The sequence below is a fragment of the Typopeltis vanoorti genome, chromosome 11 (genome assembly GCF_054136105.1).
Source record: "Typopeltis vanoorti isolate ZY-2024b chromosome 11, IOZ_Tvanoo_1.0, whole genome shotgun sequence".
NCBI classification, from domain to species: Eukaryota; Metazoa; Arthropoda; class Arachnida; order Uropygi; family Thelyphonidae; genus Typopeltis; species Typopeltis vanoorti.
The window spans coordinates 124,411,108-124,431,366 of NC_143559.1; the positions used below are offsets into that span (position 1 = coordinate 124,411,108).

Consider the following 20,259-nt stretch of genomic DNA (forward strand, 5'->3'; position numbering starts at 1 on the left):
CTTGATTCAGATCTTGACTCAATTTGTTTCTTATCTCTGGGTTTTTTAACTTTCCTAAATTAAACCTTTTTTTGTTGATGTTTCTGAAGTATAGCTTTCAGTCTAATTTTTAGCACTATCACCAGTAGATTATGATCAGAAGCAATATCTGCACTAGGATAGGTTTTTTTGCTCTTTATGGAACTTCAAAATTGTTGATTAATTAGCAAGTAATCAATTTGGTTTCTGACTATATTTGTATTATTATCTTGTGGTGATCGCCAAGTATATAGCCTTCTGGATGGTAGCTTAAACCATGTGTTTGTGACTATTAGCTCCTCTTCTTGGCAGAATTGAATAAGACAGTCTACTCTCTCATTTCTTGTTCCCAGTCCATGTTCGCCAACCATATCTCCACTTCTACCTTTCCCAACTTTAGCATTGAAATCACCCATGACGATGTTAATATTATGTTTTGTGTTTTTCATTAGTTCTTTTAATTGGTTCATAAAATTCTTCGATCTTGGTATCACTCTTGTCAGCAGTAGGGGCATAGACCTGTATAAGATTAATATCTAGTGGTTGACCTTTTAGTTTTAATAACATCATCCTATCTGAGTAGGGGATGAAGCTCAACACTGATGACTTATTGGCATCTTTGTTTAATATTATTCCAACTCCATTTTGATGTAGAAAGTATTTGTGGAGTAAAACCAGGTTTAAAATTGCTTGGTATCTTTAACATCCATTTTGATGGTTGTTTTCACTACTTCCAGAGAGGTACATTGTCATGTCATTAACTTGAGTTTTGCCTGATCCTGGCCACCTAACTTCACGTATTCCTAAAATCTCAATTTCAAGTCTCTTCATTTCCTGAATAGCATTTCTTAGCTTACCTGCTTCGTACAGAGTTCTGACATTCCAAGTTCCTAGTTTTAGTGAACTATTTTTTAAAAAAAAAAAAAAAAAAAAAAAAACTCCTTCCTCTCAAGGTTCTCAAGACCTCTTTTATATGATTCAGAACCTCCTTGTTTTTAGGGTCAGAGACCCTCGAATCTTCTGTAAGACATCACTGTTGTTCTTGACCTTCAGATTTGGCAGCAACAATCTCTACATCTGAATGACATTCAATACCTTTGTTTACTTTCAAGTTGCCAGCATAATCTCGTCTAATTCTCCATAACTTAAGGCAGAATTACTTTTAACATTCTGTTACATCAAATCAACATAATGCACAATTTTAACCTTTACAATATTTTTATAATTTGTGAACAATTTCATTATCATTCTTTTTTAGTTAGCTTTACAAGTTTACAATCAGCACTTCTCCTTTAAAATACAGTAATTTACAATTTTGTTCTTTCCACATGAATTATGATCTCTGTAAAAATCGATGTCGGAAAATCTTTATATAAAATTTCATTACATCGAATTTTACAGTAATATGCTAGACTTGCTCATTACCAGTGTTGCATAAAAATCACCATGTTTTTCAATGTCAAAATGAGCTATTTTATTTCACTGTTTATTTCAACTTCCTTTAACCTTTCACTGCATGCACAACGAGGGCCTTCGGATTAGAATAAAATTTTTTTCAAGAAACGTTATCTGTTAAATATTTTCATTCAGTGTGTTTCGCATTTTTCATCTATCTGTTTTTTTCAAAGCATGAAAACAATTTACCATTCATATATAGAATTTAACTTTTGTTTCTTTTAAATAAGTCTTCATATAAATATTTTATTTCTTTTACAGTATGTAGTGATCCCAACCAGGCGTTCAATGGCAGCTGCAGTGCAGATTTTAATTTCTCATGCATTCGGAGATGCCTGTAGCCCTTACCTTATTGGCGCTGTAAGTTTTCCATTGATTTTAATATTGTTCTACGTGTGTGTATGTATATATCAGTGGCGTCGCGTGATCATTTCAGTTGGGTGTGCTGTCATGTTTTCCAGGAGGGGAAGCTTGGAGACAAATAATTACATCAATAAATTTTTATAATTATTGATTTAATTAAATAATTACATCAATAAACGTCTTTTAGCTTTTTTTATGTAATTATTTGTCGATGTAAACTATAAATACGTTATTTTCATTTTGCATCGATTTTAATGATCTTTAATTCTTGGGAGGGAAAAGGTATTCAGAATTAATAGTTTTTAGTACAATTTCATATATTAAAAAATTGACCGGCAAATTTTATTAAAAATCAACTAATTAATTAATCCTAAATTAAATTATTTCAGTTTAAAAGCAAAAAAAAAAAATCATAAAACTAACAAGTAAAATAATATTAAATTACATACACTTACCTCTTAAAAATGTATTTTTTTGTTTAAATTTGTTTCACTATAAATTTACAATTCACACTTCACTCTGTAACTTACTAAACAGAGGGCAAACTAACCGGTCACTGTTCACAAATCAGAAAAAGATGAACCAAAAACAGGAACATGTGTTTTATTACTGCAATAAAACACGTGTTCTGTTGACACCCTGCAACAGGCCAACAGATGTATGAAAGTTTTGAGAGGGCATAACGCATCAGCGCTCGTCTTAATTGGTCCAATGCAATTATTTGCAGGATAACTTTGAATATTGGAAGTTTATTTTTCACTTGGTTAGACTATAATAAATTTAGTTTAATCCTTTATCCAAGTGAAGCAAACAAAGTTTGCGCCTGAAAATATCTTCAGGACTGAGGTGGTGCAACGCCAGACAACTCCTTCAGTGAAAATATCTTTAGGGTAAGGTAGTGCAACACCAGGAAACTCCGAGCAAAGGTGGACCAAGCTCTCATCACTCCTTGTCTCAGTATCTCCCATAATGCAAAGCACATCTCCTTGCGGATATGTATACTGCTATGCATTAAGGGAAGGGCCACTACCCAGACCGATTTCAACCTTTATTGAGGTCTCATGTTGGAGGCTTAATGGATTTTTTACAACACTCAAAAAGGATTAAAATAGAATTTAATACCTCCTATATTTCGTCCTAGTCACTAGGACATCTAAAGGGATTACAAAAACAACTAACATAACATGCACACAAATATCATACAATACTAAGCACAACCACGTGGGTGACACTAAAGTCCTGTCTAGGTGGAGCGCCCTCTAAGGGTGGTAGTAGGTGGCCTGGAATACCCTACATCTGTGGGAAACTCATCACCAGAGGTCCCACCTGGTAGTAGGTGGAACCTCTGGTGATGAGTGTTTCCCAAATCTTCGGAAGCTTAATGCAACCGTATTTATTAAGATTTGGTTGGTTTCTGAGAGCTGCTGCTGCTTCTAAGAAAAGTCTCTCTTTCTTAAATTTGCTGCGGTGGAGCATGGCGGTTTGCTTCCATGATATCCTGTGGGTGGTGTCCAAAACATGTTCAGCCAAGCCTGAATGACCATACTTGTGTTTACAGATGTAAGACTTATGTTCCTCCAGGCGGATGGATGCTGATCTGCTTGTCTGTCCAAAGTATGCCAGCTTACAGGAACAGGGTACTTTGTAAACTCCAGGCGGAGAGAGAGAGAGGAGGGAGCTGATCTTTCGTAGAACGGATAAGGGTAGCAAGTTTGCGGTGGCAAGGGTAGCAAGTTTGAGCTTATGTGCTGTGTGTAGGTTGTACTTTTTTAGAATCTTGGCTATTTTTTTGGATGTGCCACGGATGTAGGGTGTGGTGATGGCATTTTGAAAATCTTGTTGACGAGAAGGAAGGGGAATGGGGGAGGAACTGATTATTTTTTTGATACTGTGATCGTTGTAGCTATTGGAGAGGAAAGTGCTATGTATGTGGTTAAGCTTTCCTCTCCAATGGCTACAGCGATCACAGTATCAAAAAAATAATCAGTTCCTCCCCCATTCCCCTTCCTTCTCGTCAACAAGATTTTCAAAATGCCATCACCACACCCTACATCTTTGGCACATCCGAAAAAATAGCCAAGATTCTAAAAAAGTACAACCTACACACAACATATAAGCCCCACCGCAAACTTGCTACCCTTATCCGTTCTACAAAAGATCAGCTCCCTCTTCTCTCTCTGCCTGGAGTTTACAAAGTACCCTGTTCCTGTAAGCTGGCGTACTTTGGACAGACAGGCAGATCAGCATCCATCTGCCTGGAGGAACACAAGTCTTACATCTATAAACACAACTATGGTCATTCAGGATTGGCTGACCATGTTTTGGACACCACCCACAGGGTATCATGGAAGAAAACCACCATGCTCCACCACAGCAAATTCAAGAAAGAGAGACTTTTCTTAGAAGCAGCAGCTCTCAGAAACCAACCAAATCTTAATAAATACAGTTGCATTAAGCTTCCGAAGATTTGGGAAACACTCATCACCAGAGGTTCCACCTTACATTCCAAGCCACCTACTACTGCCCTTAGAGGGTGCTCCACCTAGATAGGACTTTAGTGTCACCCATGTGGTTGGGCTTAGTATTGTATGATATTTGTGTGCATGTTACATTAGTTGTTTTTGTAATCCCCGTAGATGTCCTAGTGACTAAGACGAAATATAGGAAATATTAAATTCTATTTTAATCCTTTTTGAGTGTTGTAAAAAATCCATTAAGCCTCCAACATGATGTCCTCACAGCACTTAAGCCTCTACATACGAATTATTGAGGTCTCGTCAGTGGGAGGCAGACCCGACCGTGGAGATACTAAGGCAGAAGCAATAGGATTAGTCATATTTACCTATAGGAGTTGCCAACAGGTGTACCACCTTATTATTGAATTACTGTGGATTTAGAGAAAGATGTTGGAAGTTTATTTTTCACTTGGGTAGACTATAATAAATTTAGTTTAATCCTTTATCCAAGTGTAAGCAAACAAAGTTTGCACCTGAAATATTTTCAGGACTGGGGTTGGTTGTGCAACTCCGAGCAAAGGTGGACCAAGCTCTCATCACTCTTGTCTCAGTAAACCAATCTGGGTAGTGGCCCTTCCCTTAATGCATAACAGTGTGCATGTCTGCAAGGAGATGTGCTTTGCATTATGGGAGATACTGAGACAAGGAGTGATGAGCGCTTGGTTCACCTTTGCTCGGAGTTGCCTGGTGTTGCACTACCTTATCCCAGTCCTGAAGATATTTTCAGACGCAAATTTTGTTTGCTAACACTTGAATAAAGGATTAAGCTAATTCTATTATAACTGAATACTTCTGTGTAGAGTTGGGAACAATCTGTTTTATGATTGATTAGAAAACAACAATGAAGGAGAATGCTATATTAGATTGGTATATTTGAAATACTCAAAGATGAAAATATGGGAACCATCATTTATAAGACGTGAGAATAGAAGAAATAAGTGTGCGTAGAAACACTTTCATTAATGACAAACGAATAATTAATAATTATCATTTGTGATATGTGTGTCTTATAAGTTGCTGGGTAGAGCGAATAGCACGATCCTATAAATTCTAAACTTGAATAAGTGAATTTAATGGAATAATTTAAAAAAAAACTTATGAGAGAGAAAGTATTGCAGGAATAAGTATGGTTTGATGGAGCGGCAAATCATCTAGTAAAATTTGTTGCACATATGTGTATTTCTCTGGTTTGTGTATATTTTGTTCCGTTTTCCAAGAATTTAATTTTGTTTACTGAGACTCAGTATACATAACATCCGATCATTATTGGAATTATCCACACTTTCGGGAATCCTAAATTCATTGTTTTTTAGTATCAGCGGTTCTTCTGTCTTATCAATTTCACATATGCTGGTATTTTGTTGTAGATCAAGAACGTCTTGTAATACACAGAATATTCATTTTTATTCAGGAATACAGGAATAGGTATTTTTTACTGTCTGTTGTTTCCGAAGACTAGAATAAAAATGTCTCTATACCGTTAAAAAACTTTGCAACCTCAACAGATGCTATACTGCACAAGCAAAAGAAAAAACAATTAGCATTTTTCTCTTAACATCCACTTTCAAATTTTCAGTTCCAGAAAACATGTGTAACAGCTGTTTGTAATAAAGCCATCAGATATAGTAATCTTTCAACTCATGACAACATTCAATTGGATTGGTTGACACAATAACCAATCACAGCCGCTAAGTGCTGAGTGAGCTCAAAATTTAAGCTCGCCTAGTCACGCTTTCTCAGCAGTTTAAAAATAATACAACACTAAGAATTTGACATGCTGTGCCCTCTTTACATCTTTTCGAATGGCTCAAAGGTGTATGCTGCATTTTGAAAGCACACCCAGGCTATTAACATGGCGAAAAGTGCCTTCTTCATGAAGCACTAATACTTTATTATCCTCGTGAAGAGAACAATGAAGCATTAGTACAATATATTGTGTTGAATTTTAGGAATCGTGTGCGAAATCTGCGAACAATTGGGTGAGTCTTTAACGGGAATAAATGCAAAAATATAATATCGGTGATACCGATATTTCGTGAATGAGCACCGCACACCTAGCACACCAGGAATGTTTGCCCCTGGTGTGTATATATATATATTGATAGTGTGCTGATAAAGATCTGAAGTTTTTAAAGTTAAAGCTATCTTTTAGTTAAGTATACATCATAGAAGTATTCTTAAACATTAATTAAACTTGACAAGAAATTATATTCTTATTTAATTCTTTATGAAAAGGTAACCAAACAAAATTTGCACATAAAATACTGTATCATCAAAACTGAGCTAGTTGTATATAGAGAGGTCAATGACTTCACGTCAATTGCCTTAGTATCCCAAAATGCAAAGTACCCATCCTTTTGGACGTATACATGTACCAGCCACTGAATTAGAAACCTTTATGCAGCATGTATGGCAACTATTTAAGAATACTGCTGGTCAGTAATATCGATAGTGTTGATCACAATGTCAATAAACAAAGGATCTTTCAGAGTTCGATAAAGGACTTATTGTGTTTGCCCATCTGACTGGAACCACGATTTTGAAAACAGCAGAACTTACCAGTTTCTCAAAAGATGGGATATCCCGGATGTTTAATCAGTGAAAAAAAAAAATACCACATAGCTTGTCTGAGGCATAACTAGTCCTAAGACTGCCTGTCAGGAACAAGATTGCCATTGTTTGAGAAGGCTTGTACAGGAAATCAGAACATTTCTTTCTGTATGCAGAAATCAACCAAAGCATTTAATGAAGGCTGTTTTTTCCCGACCCATATCTCCCTGAACTATGTGCAGGGAATTGAAGAGGATCGGTATTGACAGTCGCATTCCTATGTGGAAACCAATGATTTCTGTGAAGAACTGGAAAGTTCATCTACAGTGGTGTCAGAAACACAGTGACTGAAGGCTGGAAAAAAAAGTCATGGCCCACCTTATTCTGTACCGATGGTAGGCAGAGAGTTTGGCGCGAGCCCTATAAACAATGAACCCAACTTACCTTGTAAACACAACTCAAGGTTCTGGAGGTGGTGTCATGTTCTGTTGGTATGGAACAGATCCCTGATATTGCTCGATGGTTGAGTATCCTCCAAGGAATATCTGAACATTGTTGCTGAACAAGTCCATCCTGTGATGTTGACTTTTTATCCAGCAGGTGATGGTTTTTTCATGGATGACAATGCTCCTGTCCATTATGCAAGAATTGTTCAGCAAGCATGACAGACATCTTTCTTGTCCACCACAAAGCCTGGATTTGAACCACATTGAGAATGTATGGGACAGGTTGAAAAAAACAGATCAGTCTTTGATAGAAGAGGACTGGAGCAGTCCTCTTCTATCAAATCTGGCCAGTTTCAGGATGTTTAGTGAATGCCTGGAATGTTGTAGACATGGATGCAATCCAACACCTTGTGGAATCTATACCAAAATACATGTGTGTAATTCAGGCTAAAGCATGTCCAACACTATACATTGTTGAAGAAAAAAATGAAACAGTTCAAAAACAACAACCAAACCTTGAATGATAAAGACTCAATGATAAAGTCTGAAGAAAACATGAATTGATTCAGCTAGTTAAACATGTTGTGAAGTTGTCCTTTTCAAGGATAGAAAAATAAGGCCACCAATGTGAACACAAGAAGTTAAAAGAAGCAGCCCTGGAAAAGAATAAAGTGTAAAAAAAAAAAATTTCTGGCAAATAAGTTGACAGATGCCCTAAAAGAATACAGAGAAAAATGTATCAGGAAGGTGACAAAATGATCTGGTGAATCATTTTCATTCAAAATGATTTTGAAGAAAACAAAAATAGAGGAAATATTACCAGAAAATGAATAAAAAGCAAAGGTGACATGAGAACTGGAGATAGAGATATTCTAAACTGGAGTAATTACTTTGAAAGGCTGTTAAATGAAATAAGCAGTGAAGCAATAATAGTAGAAAATATTCAAGAAGAATGCAAATAGGAGAGTATGCATCAGTACTGAAGGGGAAAAAGCTATTAACAGTTTGAAATGTGGAAAGATAGCTAGAATAGATAATATAATAAAACTAGAATAGACAACTTCACAACATGCTTACCTACCTGAATCAATTGTTTTCTTCAGACTTTATCATTGAGTTAGACCAGAAATGCTCAAATATGTCTTGCAGTGGCTACAATGCATAATTCAGAAGTCTTGGTCAGATGTTCAAATTCCAGATGATACTCTAGATGAGTAGAGCTCTCATAGTATCCATCTGTAAAAAAGGAAAATGAAATTGATTGCTAGAATTACAAATGTATTTCCCTACTGGGTGTTCCTTGAATGTTTTTTCACTTAGTTATACTATAAAGATGCCAAGAAATTATATTCTTGGTTTCCTTCTTTATCCAAGTGTAAGCAAACAAAGTTTGTATGTGAAACTTAACAACTGGGCTACTTGTATATGTAGGCTAATGACTTCTCATCAGTAGCCTTCGTATCCCATAATGGAAGACGCATATCCTTACAGACATGTATAATGCTGTGCATTATGGGAAGGGCCACTATCCAGACCAGTTTTGACCTTTGAAGTCTCTTCAGTGGAAGCCAGACCCAGAAGAGATATACCAAGGTTGAAGTAATGCAGGTCATATATTTCCCATATACAAGTAATCAAAAGGTATCACATCTTATTACTAAATTACTCTAGATTAGAGATGTTGAACATTTTTTCACTTGGTTATACTATAAATTAAAGATGCCAAGAAATTATATTCTTGGTGTGCTAGCATTATGGGATACGGGATACTAAGGATGTTGATGTGAAGTCATTAGCCTCTATATACAAGTAGTCCAGTTGGGAAATTACTTCCCACACAAAAGGTCAAAGCTGTATAACTGAGAGGAGACCTCCACATAGCCTTTAAAGGAATGCGGAGAACCGACCAGGGCTTCTGACCTAATGTCCAATCCTCACCTTCTCGTGGTGCACCCTGTTGGGTATCTACTTTGATACTGAACGAACGACGATGGGCTGGCAATTTGGGATTTAGCCGACCAAATTGTATTCTTATTGGTTAAACCAAAATAAAAAATGATGGTACAACATGACAAAATTTCATGCTGGCTGGGGCATCGCCTGGTTAAACAAGGCCCCTGTTGTTTTCGCCAGGGAACCAGGGCGAACAGCGAAAAGTCAGCTACTGGAACAAATCTGAAAACAAACCCCAACTCAACATCACCAGAGTTAAAGATCGGTACTATCAACATAAGAAGCCTGAATGGCAGAGCTAGCTGAGGAATTAGATAAGTACCAAATCGACATAATAGGGTGACTGAAACAAAAAATACAAAAACTGGTGAGATCTTTCTGAGCAATAAATACAAAATGTTATATTCAGGCAATGACAATCAAGGAAAAGAAGGAGTAGCCATAGTATTCAACACAAAATACGAGGCTAATCTTCTTGAATGGCAGTCAGTCTCAAGTAGCGTAATGTGGGCAAATACGAGAATGGGAAACTGGACAGTGAGACTTATTTGTGTGGTCCCACAGAAGGTTCTACTAAGGTAGAAGTGGAGGAATTTTTTGATGCTTTAGAAAAAGCAACTGACACAATGATCCTTGTTGGGGATCTAAATAGCAGAGTAGGAAATGATTGTGAGACATACAAAAATATTTTGGGAAAATTTGGAGAAAAGAGCAAAGCTAATAATAATGGCAAATATCTGTTGGATTTCTGCTCAGGACATGGACTGGTTATTACTAACACCATGTTCCAACATAAAAATGTGCACAAATTCACATGGAGAGAAGAGGCTAGGAATAAGAAAAGTCTCATTGACTATGTTATTGTTGATAGTGATGTTTTCTCCCTGGTGCAGGACACCAGAGTGTACAGAGGATTTGAAATTGGAAGTGATCACTATTTAGTCTTGAGCAGGATAAAATTGAATTTCATATTGAAAAGAATAACATGTAAGAAAGTTTTCATTAATCAAATCAAATTTTTCATTAATCAAAAAGTTCCTGGCAAATAAGTCAGCTTGTGCTCTTAGAGAATACAGAGACAAATGTAAGAAAACTAAACACTGTGTAAAACTAGCTAATCAAAAGTCATGATAAGACTTTTGCAAGAACATAGAAAATAAATGTCTAGAAGGTGGCAAAATATTCTGGAGGTTGTTGAAGAAGCTTAGAAATGGAGGAAAGAGTGCTGTAAAAGGAGTTAGAGATGATAAAGGTGACATGAAAAGTATGGAGTAATTACTTTGAAAAACTGCTAAATGAAACAAGCAGTGATGACAGCACAGTGATAAAAAAACACTGACCAGGCATGCAGTCAGGAATACATATCCATACTTGAAGTAGAAAAAGCCATCAAAGGCTTGAAATGTGGAAAGGCAGCAGGAGTAGATGATATTCGACCAGAAATGCTGAAGTATGGTGGTATAAAAGTCTTACAGTGGCTGCACTGCATAGTTCAGAAAGCCTGGACAGAGGGATGAATTCCCACTGATTGGAGTAGAGCTCTCATAGTACCCATATATAAAAAGGGAAATAAAACTGAATGTGAAAATTACAGAGGTATTTCCCTACTGAGTGTTCCTGGCAAGATCTATGCAAGTATACTTGAGAAACGGTTGAGAAGAATTGTGTAAGAAAAGCTGGGTGAAGAACAAGCTGAATTCAGGACAAATAGAGGCTGTCAGGATCAGATCTTCACTTTACGACAAATAGTCGAGAAAGCATGGGAATATAACAAAGATCTGTATTTAAGTTTTGTCGATTTGGAAAAGGCATATGACAAAGTTCCAAGAGAGAAGCTATTCAATACGCTTCAGTTATATGGTGTCAATGGGGCATTATATCAAGCAATACTTAGTCTTTATTTGAGTTGTAAGTCAGCAGTTAGAATTGAAGGAAGTACAGGAAGATGGTTTAATGTTAAATCTGGTGTGAGACAAGGATGTACATTATCCCCTCTGTTATTCATTATCTATATGGATCACATTATGAAGGAAAGTGGTATTAAACCTGATATCAAAATTGGAGATGTTAATGTCAGCTCTTTGCTTTATGTGGATGATGTTATACTTCTAAGTAAATCTGCTGCAAGTCTGCAAGATTCTCTGACTAAATTGAATAGCTGTTGTAATAGATATGGTATGAAGTCAGCAATAAAAAGACAAAGACAATGAAAATAGGCAGAATCATTGAAAATGTCAACTGTGTTGTGAATGGAGAACCTGTGGAACAAGTAAAACATTTCAGCTACTTAGGCACGATTTTTACTGAAGATGGTAAATTAAATATAGAAATAGACAACAGAATCAGCAAAGCTGGTATGGTGGGAAGTCAATTGAATGAATTCATATGGAATAAGAGAGAAATTAGTCGGAACACTAAATTAGCTGTATACAAGACAGTGTTCAAACCAGTTTTAACTTATGGATCTGAGAGCTGGGTCAGAAGTAAAACACTTGACCAAAGACTAGAGACCGCAGATATGAGAGTCCTGAGAAAGATTAGAGGCGTGAACAGATGGCATCAATGGAAATATCATATTAAAAATGAGGATATTAGGAAAGAACTTGACATTGTCAGCATCCAGGAATGCATTAGCAGAGCTAATCTCAGGTGGTATGGTCACTTAAATAGAATGGGAGAGGAAAGACTAGTAAAACAAGTGTTCTCTGCCAGGTTGGCAGGAAAACGACCCTGAGGAAGACCAAGATATAGGTGGATTGATACAGTAAAAGTGTCTTAAACGATAGAAATATAAGATCTGATAATGTTGGAGTCTTGACAAGTAACAGAATGATTTGGAGGAAAATTGTAGATAGGATGTTAGTAATGATGTAATTTTTTCATGTAGTACTGTCATATCCTGTACACCCCTTGAGGGTACATGGCAGGAATTTGATGATGATGACAAATTGGATTAACCCCCAACCGGCCACGACGTCTATAGACGTTCAGCTAAATCTGGATACGAAGCTCTAACACCCATTGAATAACAAGGATAAGAAGTGCAATTTGGTGTCACTATTTCATCCACATCAGCTGGTATGGAAGTTAATTTGGAGGAACATTGTTGATAGGAGATTAGTAATGTAAATTTTCTGATATGTAGTAATTTAGTAATAAGGTGTGACAACTTTTGATTACTTGTATATTTGAAATATGACTTCTGCATATGGCTTCTACAAAATTTGATGATGATAAAATAAATTATTTGAAAAGTGTGTGACCAGTGTATCTAAGAAGAGCAGACAGTTATTTTATTTTATTTTTTTTTTTCTTTCTGTTGTGAAGTGAATTTTTGGAAGTTTGCTGTTTATATGCACTAATGTATCTAATGTGTCTGTACCATGGGGCCAAATAGTAAAACACCTATATAGCACAGTCATCTACTGGTTTTGAGTATAGAAGGCTAAGTGGAAATTGAAATTGGCATGACATCCTTTGGCATTTCTTAAAAAAGATATACTAATATCTGTATGTCAAATTTAACAAGTTTAGTTTAAGGCCCAACACACAAATGGAATGGTCTAGCACTAATACATGATGAAATTAGTGTTCTCATGCAGAGCTGTTAAAAAAAAGTTAACTCTCACCATAGAAAATTTGCTCACTCTAACTACCAAAAAATCTCTGACGAATGCTCTGTAAGTACTATGCTATGCCAAACAAAAATTTTTTTATAGCAAACCATCCATTATACCAAACTAATTTTGTGGTCTGTGCAGGTTTGCTAATAGTGAGTCTCTGTATAGCTATTAATGCACTAAATGAATAACTGAATTCTGAGCTGTGGTCAACCATCCTCAATATTTCAGAAGCTGCAAGAAATAAGGAATTGAAAAAAGAAAAAAAAATTGAAATCCTCTTATCAGTCAACATACAGTTGACTTGCTGTCAGGATTGCATTCAGTTGAGACCAAAACTACACCTAGGCAAATATTGAAATTAAAAGAATGTCATTGAATGTGGGATATACAGTATACCTTCTGTTAACAGCCAATGATGTTATTCATTTAAATGTAGCTAACATTATGGCCAAATTCAAAAGTAATAGTCCACAAAACAAAATAAACCTGTACAGTAAGAAAATTCTTAAAACCAAAGCATATATAGATAATGCTGTTGTTATTACGAATGAAACCAAATATTGCTAAAAGAAAAGCATGTAAATTTTCTACATACAGAATTATAGATTAATATCCTAATTAATGTAAATTAATACACAAAAGATAGAAACAAATGTTCTTTACCAGGGTGGCAGGAAAGACCAAGATGTAGGCAGATTGATATAGTAAAAAGTGCCTTAGATGACAAATCTGATAATACTGGAGTTTGACAGATAACAGGACATTTCTCCTGTTAATTAATTTGCAGAACAATTGTTAATAGGAAGTTAGTAACAATGTAACTTTTTCATATAGTACTATAATATCCTAATAATAATAATACAATGATATCCTGAATAATATTTTATTATTTTACTTAGAAAGGAGAAATATATATTATCTGATCAAAAATATCTGGATGCCTACTCATCCCAGATCTCACTCCAAAATTAAAAGAATTAATATGGGTTAGTCTTTGTTGCTATAACAGCTTCCAGTCTTCTGGAAAAGCTTTCCAAGGATTTTAGTTAGTGCTGTGGTAATTCTCTTCCATTCTTCCAGAAAAGCATTGATGACATTGGTCACTGATGTCAGGCAATACGTTGTTCCAGTTCCTTTCACAAGTGTTCAGTGTAGTTGATGTGGACTCTATGCAGTCCAGTCAAGTTCTTTGAAACCCGCCTCAAACCATTCCTGCACAAACCTTGCTTTGTGCAGGAATGATTTGAGGAGGTGGTTTCATGGCAAAGTTCAGTGAGGACCCTTTCTTGTATCAACAAGACCATGTCGTTGGAAGAATAGAATTATCTGATTCCATAAGCTGCAGTGTTAGGATTCCCTGTCACTTGAACTAGAGGGCCCAGCCCAAAACCATAAAAGCAGTCCCAGATCATGATGCCTCCTCTAGCAAACTTCATTTGGCACAACATATTCAGGCAGGTAGCATTCTCCTGGTATCTGCAACCCACACTTGTCCGTCAGACTGCCAAATGGTGAAGCATGATTCATCACTTTAGAGAATGCGTTTTCACTGCTCCAGAGTCCGATGGCAGCAAGCTTTACACTACTACACCTGTCTGATAATCCCCTTGCTGATGGTAGGCTTTCATGCAGCTGTGCACCCATGTAAATTTATGTTCATCAGCTCCAGATAAACAGTGCTGGCCTTTGCTTGCAGAGGCATTTTGGAATGCAATAATGAGTAATTCAACAGAGGACAGGTTACATGCTTCACCACTTGGTGGTTCCTTTCTGTGATTTTATGTGACCTACCAGGTCGTGATTGTGCTGTTGTTTCTTAGCATTCCCACTTCAGTTAATCAGGGCAGCAGCAGGACAAAAATTTCCCAAACTGGTTTATTGCAAAGATGGCATCCTGTGATAGTGCCTTGTCGAGTCACTGAGCTTTTCAGTATGGCCCATTTTATATTAATGTTTGTCTATAAAGACTGCAAGATTCCTTTTATACCTATGTAAGTTATAGCTTGATGTATGTAGCCACTTCCACTACTCTGAAGTAGTGGAAGTGGCTACATACATCCAGATATTTTTGATCAGATGGTGTACAAATTGGATGAGAGTAATGGGTCCTCCTCCCCCCCAGCAAATTTTAACTTGGATCACTTTAAAAAAACCAAGCACCCAACACACACACACACACAGCTAACCAATATTTCAAACTGGGTGTGGTTGGCTATGTAGATAATGTGCTTACCATTTGGCCTTTATAATGCAGACATATAAGGTGCATTTAAACAGCCAAAATTTGACAGAAAAGGAATCAAGTGACTGCCCTTTGTAGATACAGGAAAATTTCACTTAATACGAATTCGATGTGCATGATAATCAGTTAGCGTGATTGAGTGAAATTATGCTGTCCCCCCCCCCTTTTAAGTGAATGATTAATCAGTTAACGCAAATTTTTATGTTATGCGAAATTTCATTGATTTTAATAACTTAGCTGATAACATTATTGAAAAAATCAGCACAATTGAAAAGAACTTGGATTTAATGAACTGGATAATGAAGACGTGAGAAACTTGCTTGATTCCCATTCAGAACAGTTAAGCGAAAATGATCTCCTCCAGCTAGAAGAACAGCATGCATATGAAGAAGATAAGAAGTGCAAACAAGAAGAGAATGTTATGAATAAGAAGCTAACTGCAAAAGAACTTGAGCAAGTTTTCATTTACATTGAGTATGCTAAGGAAATTTTGTTTGAACGAAGCTTCAAAGTCTGCTGAAGTCTTGAAGTCAATCATAAAGTGATTGCCAGCTATCGTAAATTGCATGAAAAAGATGAAAAATTTGAGCACTATTCAAACATTAAATAAAAATGTAAGTAATTTATTTTTATTAACTTTGATTTTATCCTTTAACATAGCTTATATTTTTTTTTTAATTTATGCTAACTGATGGATGAATTATAATTATTCCTATTGTTTATTGTATTTGCTTAACACGATTTCACTTAGCGTGCATTAATTGATGGATTGATTAATCGCATTAAGCAAGTTTTCCTGTACACTAGTCACATTACCTTTGAAATGGTTCATTATCTTTTTATCTGATATATATACCCCTGGACGGTATATATCAGGAATTTGATGATGCTTTGCTCTTGACCCTACCACCCATGTCATTTGTTATAGGCCTTGTTGAACTGGTCGATGTCCAAGCCGGCATGAAATTCTGTCATGTTGTACCCTTTTGCACAATGGTTTTAAGCCAGAAGAATGCAGTTTTGTCAGCTAAATCCCAAATTGCTATCCCATCCTCATTCATTCAGTATCCAGGTGGATACCTTACAGGGTGCACCAAGAGAAGGTACAGATTGGAATTAGGTCACAAGTCCTGGATGGTTCTCTGTAGGTTTTAAAAAGCTACATGGAGGTCTCCTCCCAGTTATATAACTTTGACCTTTAATCATCCCAGGTTCTTACATCCACCAAATCTTCCACATCATTGCATGAAAAAAACCAGGAGTCCTCAAAATTTACTGCTCCCATGGCATTTGATATGTAGGGAAAGTTTGGGAAGATTCTGCATGTCTAAACATGTAAAAAATTTTGAAAAAAAAGTAGTAGTATAAATCAACATTAGCCTTCCATATAACAAACACAGGCCATAAAGTAGTTTGGCAAGAAACAGAATGCTATGTATTGATCATAATTGTTTTACAAGAAAGTTTAAAGAAGTCTCAGAAATGGTCTCGATCCCCCTCTCAATGTAATAAAAACTGAGTCTTAATCCTATACAAAGTTTGATTGTCTTTCATTAAAAATCTAACAACCACAAACCTTGAGATATGACTCATCATGTCACAGAATGTGGCAGCAACAACTGGGATTGTTCCCATACATATTGAGTAATGGTTTTTTTCTGGTCACTTGTTTGTATGTATGTACTAATTGTGAAGTTCTGATAACATCTGCTGTGTGTAATTAATTTTTTTCTAGTCTTTTTATATATATGTTTTGGTACCCCTGATGATGTAGGTCCAACTTATGAAACTTGTTGGGTTATATTGTTTTTTTTATTAAGCCTGTTATATTTTTAAAAACAAGTGGTCTGAATACCAAAAATTAACTGAAAATACTAAATATATTTTAGATATTTAAAGAGCCACATCAAAAATACTTTGCTACTACAAGAAAGCGACTGCCTCTGCTTCTTAGTCATATTTTCAGTAGCTCATTTTCACTTTTATAGAAGCCATAGTACACTTATTCCTGGTTGAAGAGTAAATAAATTATTGTATATGCACTTTCTAAACAGCCGTGGTTTTGAATCCCACCTTTGGCAGTAGATAACTTTCGTCTCCTGCTGTTGAGATCAGTTATGCTGACATATTTCTGCAGTTTCTTTTGCCAGTTCCATATTTCTGCCGTGTCTCGTGTATTTTATGCCCATTTTCAATTCTGCTGAGTTTGAATTGTTATTTTAGAAGCTGAACTTTGCAAGATTTGTCTTCCCTCATGCAAGTTTTTTCTTGCATGAGGGAAGATTTTTGCATTATTGTATTTTGTTCTTTAAAGGGGTCTTGGCAGTTCTGTTTAAAATATATCAATTGCACATTTTATGCCTCTGGATTATGTGGAGGAATAAACTAATCTAGTAATTTTTGCTGTCTTTTCAGAAGTAATCTGAATATGACATTAGGAATAATTTTTTTGTGTTGAGGGAGGGAGTGCAGCATCCAATCTACTTTATTGGGTTGTAGCCATTTGCTAAAAGTGTGCAGGGGGGGTATTAATATGAACTGTTGCCTTCCTTTAGTCTACCTTCCAGTCTTTACTTGAGTGGCTGTTTTTCTTGAAAACTGTAAATTGTAGTTTTGTGACAAAGAAGGCTGTCCCAAAGAATAGAATGGAAGATGGAATGAATGAAGAAAAACAGGTTTGGTGTGTTTGCAGTTGGGCTAGTTACTATTATCTATTACTAGTATTTTAACATGCTTAGTGGAATGAGAGGAATAGTGAACATTAGTTCAATGGAGGAGCATAAAAGGAAGTATTTTATAGATATTTCCATGTATGCTGATCACAGGATGAAATGGACTGCCTGCCCACCTCTGAACTGCTTTAAATATGAGAAAGAATGAGTGGATTTAATCTGCATAGGTGAAAAGCAGCATCTCGAGCAGAAAAGGATGTCAAACCAACTTTTCAGTGGATGAGAAAGCTAAAGATGGCATGACAGTATTCTACTAATGTTGATGCCAGAAGAGGTTATTATAAAGGTAAATGTCAGTCCAAGAAGAGAAAGATCTGAAGTTGTTTAGTGGTTTATATGTTTGGATCCTTTTATAGGGAAAAAAAAATAGGATTGTGCTTTAGTAGCACTTAAGATGACTAGGTTATTCTCAACCACATCAAAGAATAGCATGAAGGCTATCTTTAGCCATCACGCCAGCCATGACACATGTATTGATCAAAACATGAAGTGCATAATAGTACAGTAAACCCTTGATTTTATGGACCTCTAATTAACGGACAAACTTTCCAGTCCGTATGTCACGTGAAAATTAACACCCTGTTAATTTTAAAATGCTTTTAACCAAAATTTGCTTATAATTCAATTAATAGGTTATTTTTTGTTATTAATTTCCTGTTATTTTTAACAAATTTTGGCGAATAGGCCATCATATGTTGGAAAAACACCGTAGTAATTTAGCCGACATAAATGAGTCACCGCTCATTAAATGTTTGGTGAATGATTAGCATGTGATCACACCAATCGTGCTGTAATTGGTTCTTTTGTCGTGTGGCGTGACTTTCTGCGCCAGTTTTAACGCGTGCCGGCCGATGTTCCGACGTGCGCTAAGCCACACCCAGTTATGTGCATTTGTTTACTCGCTGTGAATGGTTTATGTACGTATGCATTTTATAGACCTATTTCAATATAAATTCAAAATAATCATAATTAAAATTCTGAATATTTTTACGTATTGTTTGTTAGTATGTTTATTAGTTTTGTTTTCATAACACGCATTGTCGGCACTTGCGATGTGCTCGTTATGGAAATTGTTTTGCTAAAAGTGATATGTAAAGAAGTTAAAAAAATTGATGTACTTACTTGATTTGATCTTTGTATTACTTAAAAGAATTTGATTGTGGTTTGAAATATTAAGTTTTGTGTTTTATGAAGACATTCTCTTATCGCTAATGGATACAACGTGTCAGCCATTTTACAGTACTTAGTTTCTGACTTTCGTGGAGTGCGCATGTTCGCGGAAAAGTTTTATGGAGTGATTGACAGCTGACAAGAGAGCGTTCTGTATCTAGGTAACGGCTGTAAACAAGAGAGTGTTCGGAAGGAATTTAGAACACAGGCTGGCAGATATTTAGATTCGGAGGAACTTGAGTTTTTTTATGTGACAGTCGGAGGAAAATTAATAGTATATTCCGAAAAAGGAATCGTGGAACTATTAAGTTTTAATGTGGAATAAGTATGTGGATAAATAAAAGGGAAATATTGCTATAAATAATTTTAAAAGGAATATTGGAGGAAACACTGATTGAAAGATTTATAGTAGATTCCGAAAAGGGAATCGTAGAACTGTAAGTTTTTTTAATTGGAAGAGTAAGACTTTAAATAAGCATTAGTGAATAAAAGAAGAATTTGCTATTTGCTTTCTAAAGGAATGTTCGAGGAAACTGATTAGGAAATTTCATCTGTATTAAGGACGCCGGATCTGACTATTATTTCTACTGGAAAGGAGACAGAATTAAGTCAGGAAGAACTAATGTGTGCTACATAAGTGATGAGAAAGGATCCTATAAAAATGAAGAATAAAGTCATATATTTTCGGAAAAGAGCTTTGACAGAGAAAGAAACTGGCTATGAACATTTTGTCATTGTGAAAACAAAGTGTTTAGTCTAGTCTTAAGTGTAAGTTTATTTTAAAAAGGCCTTGGATCCAATTAATTTGTAGTTATAGTTATGTAATATTGTTTGAAGTGTATATATATTGTTTTTGTTATATTAAATGTGTTTATTTTGTATTTTGGTCTTGAGTCAGTGATTATTTGGATTCTGAAAGAGTTAAGGTCATTGCACCAATTGGAGTGAACCCTTGTGCATATAATAACATATAGGTACACTCGGAATAAAAAAAAATAATTGTTAGATACAGAGATCATCTCTATGGTAGGATTAAAAATATTAAGATATAATATCTATGAATACTCTATCTACATAAAAATCCACCAATTATTAACAGGTTTATGTACGTACGCGTTTTATAGACCTATTTCAATATAAATTTAAAATTAGATATGTATGAATGGTAAAACACATCTTTGTAACCCTAAC

At 35.6% G+C, this 20,259-nt stretch overlaps 1 protein-coding gene across 2 annotated transcripts in view; it reads left to right on the plus strand.

Annotated features, from left to right (window-relative positions):
- The window catches only part of LOC150102021 (protein spinster homolog 1-like), a 303,327-nt gene that overhangs the window by 153,819 nt on the left and 129,249 nt on the right, over positions 1 to 20,259 (plus strand). For both annotated transcript variants that reach the window (XM_090400213.1, XM_090400212.1), the window contains exon 9: positions 1,735 to 1,833. In XM_090400213.1, coding sequence (XP_090256339.1) covers positions 1,735 to 1,833 — 99 coding nt within the window. The remainder of the gene's footprint in view (positions 1 to 1,734; positions 1,834 to 20,259) is intronic.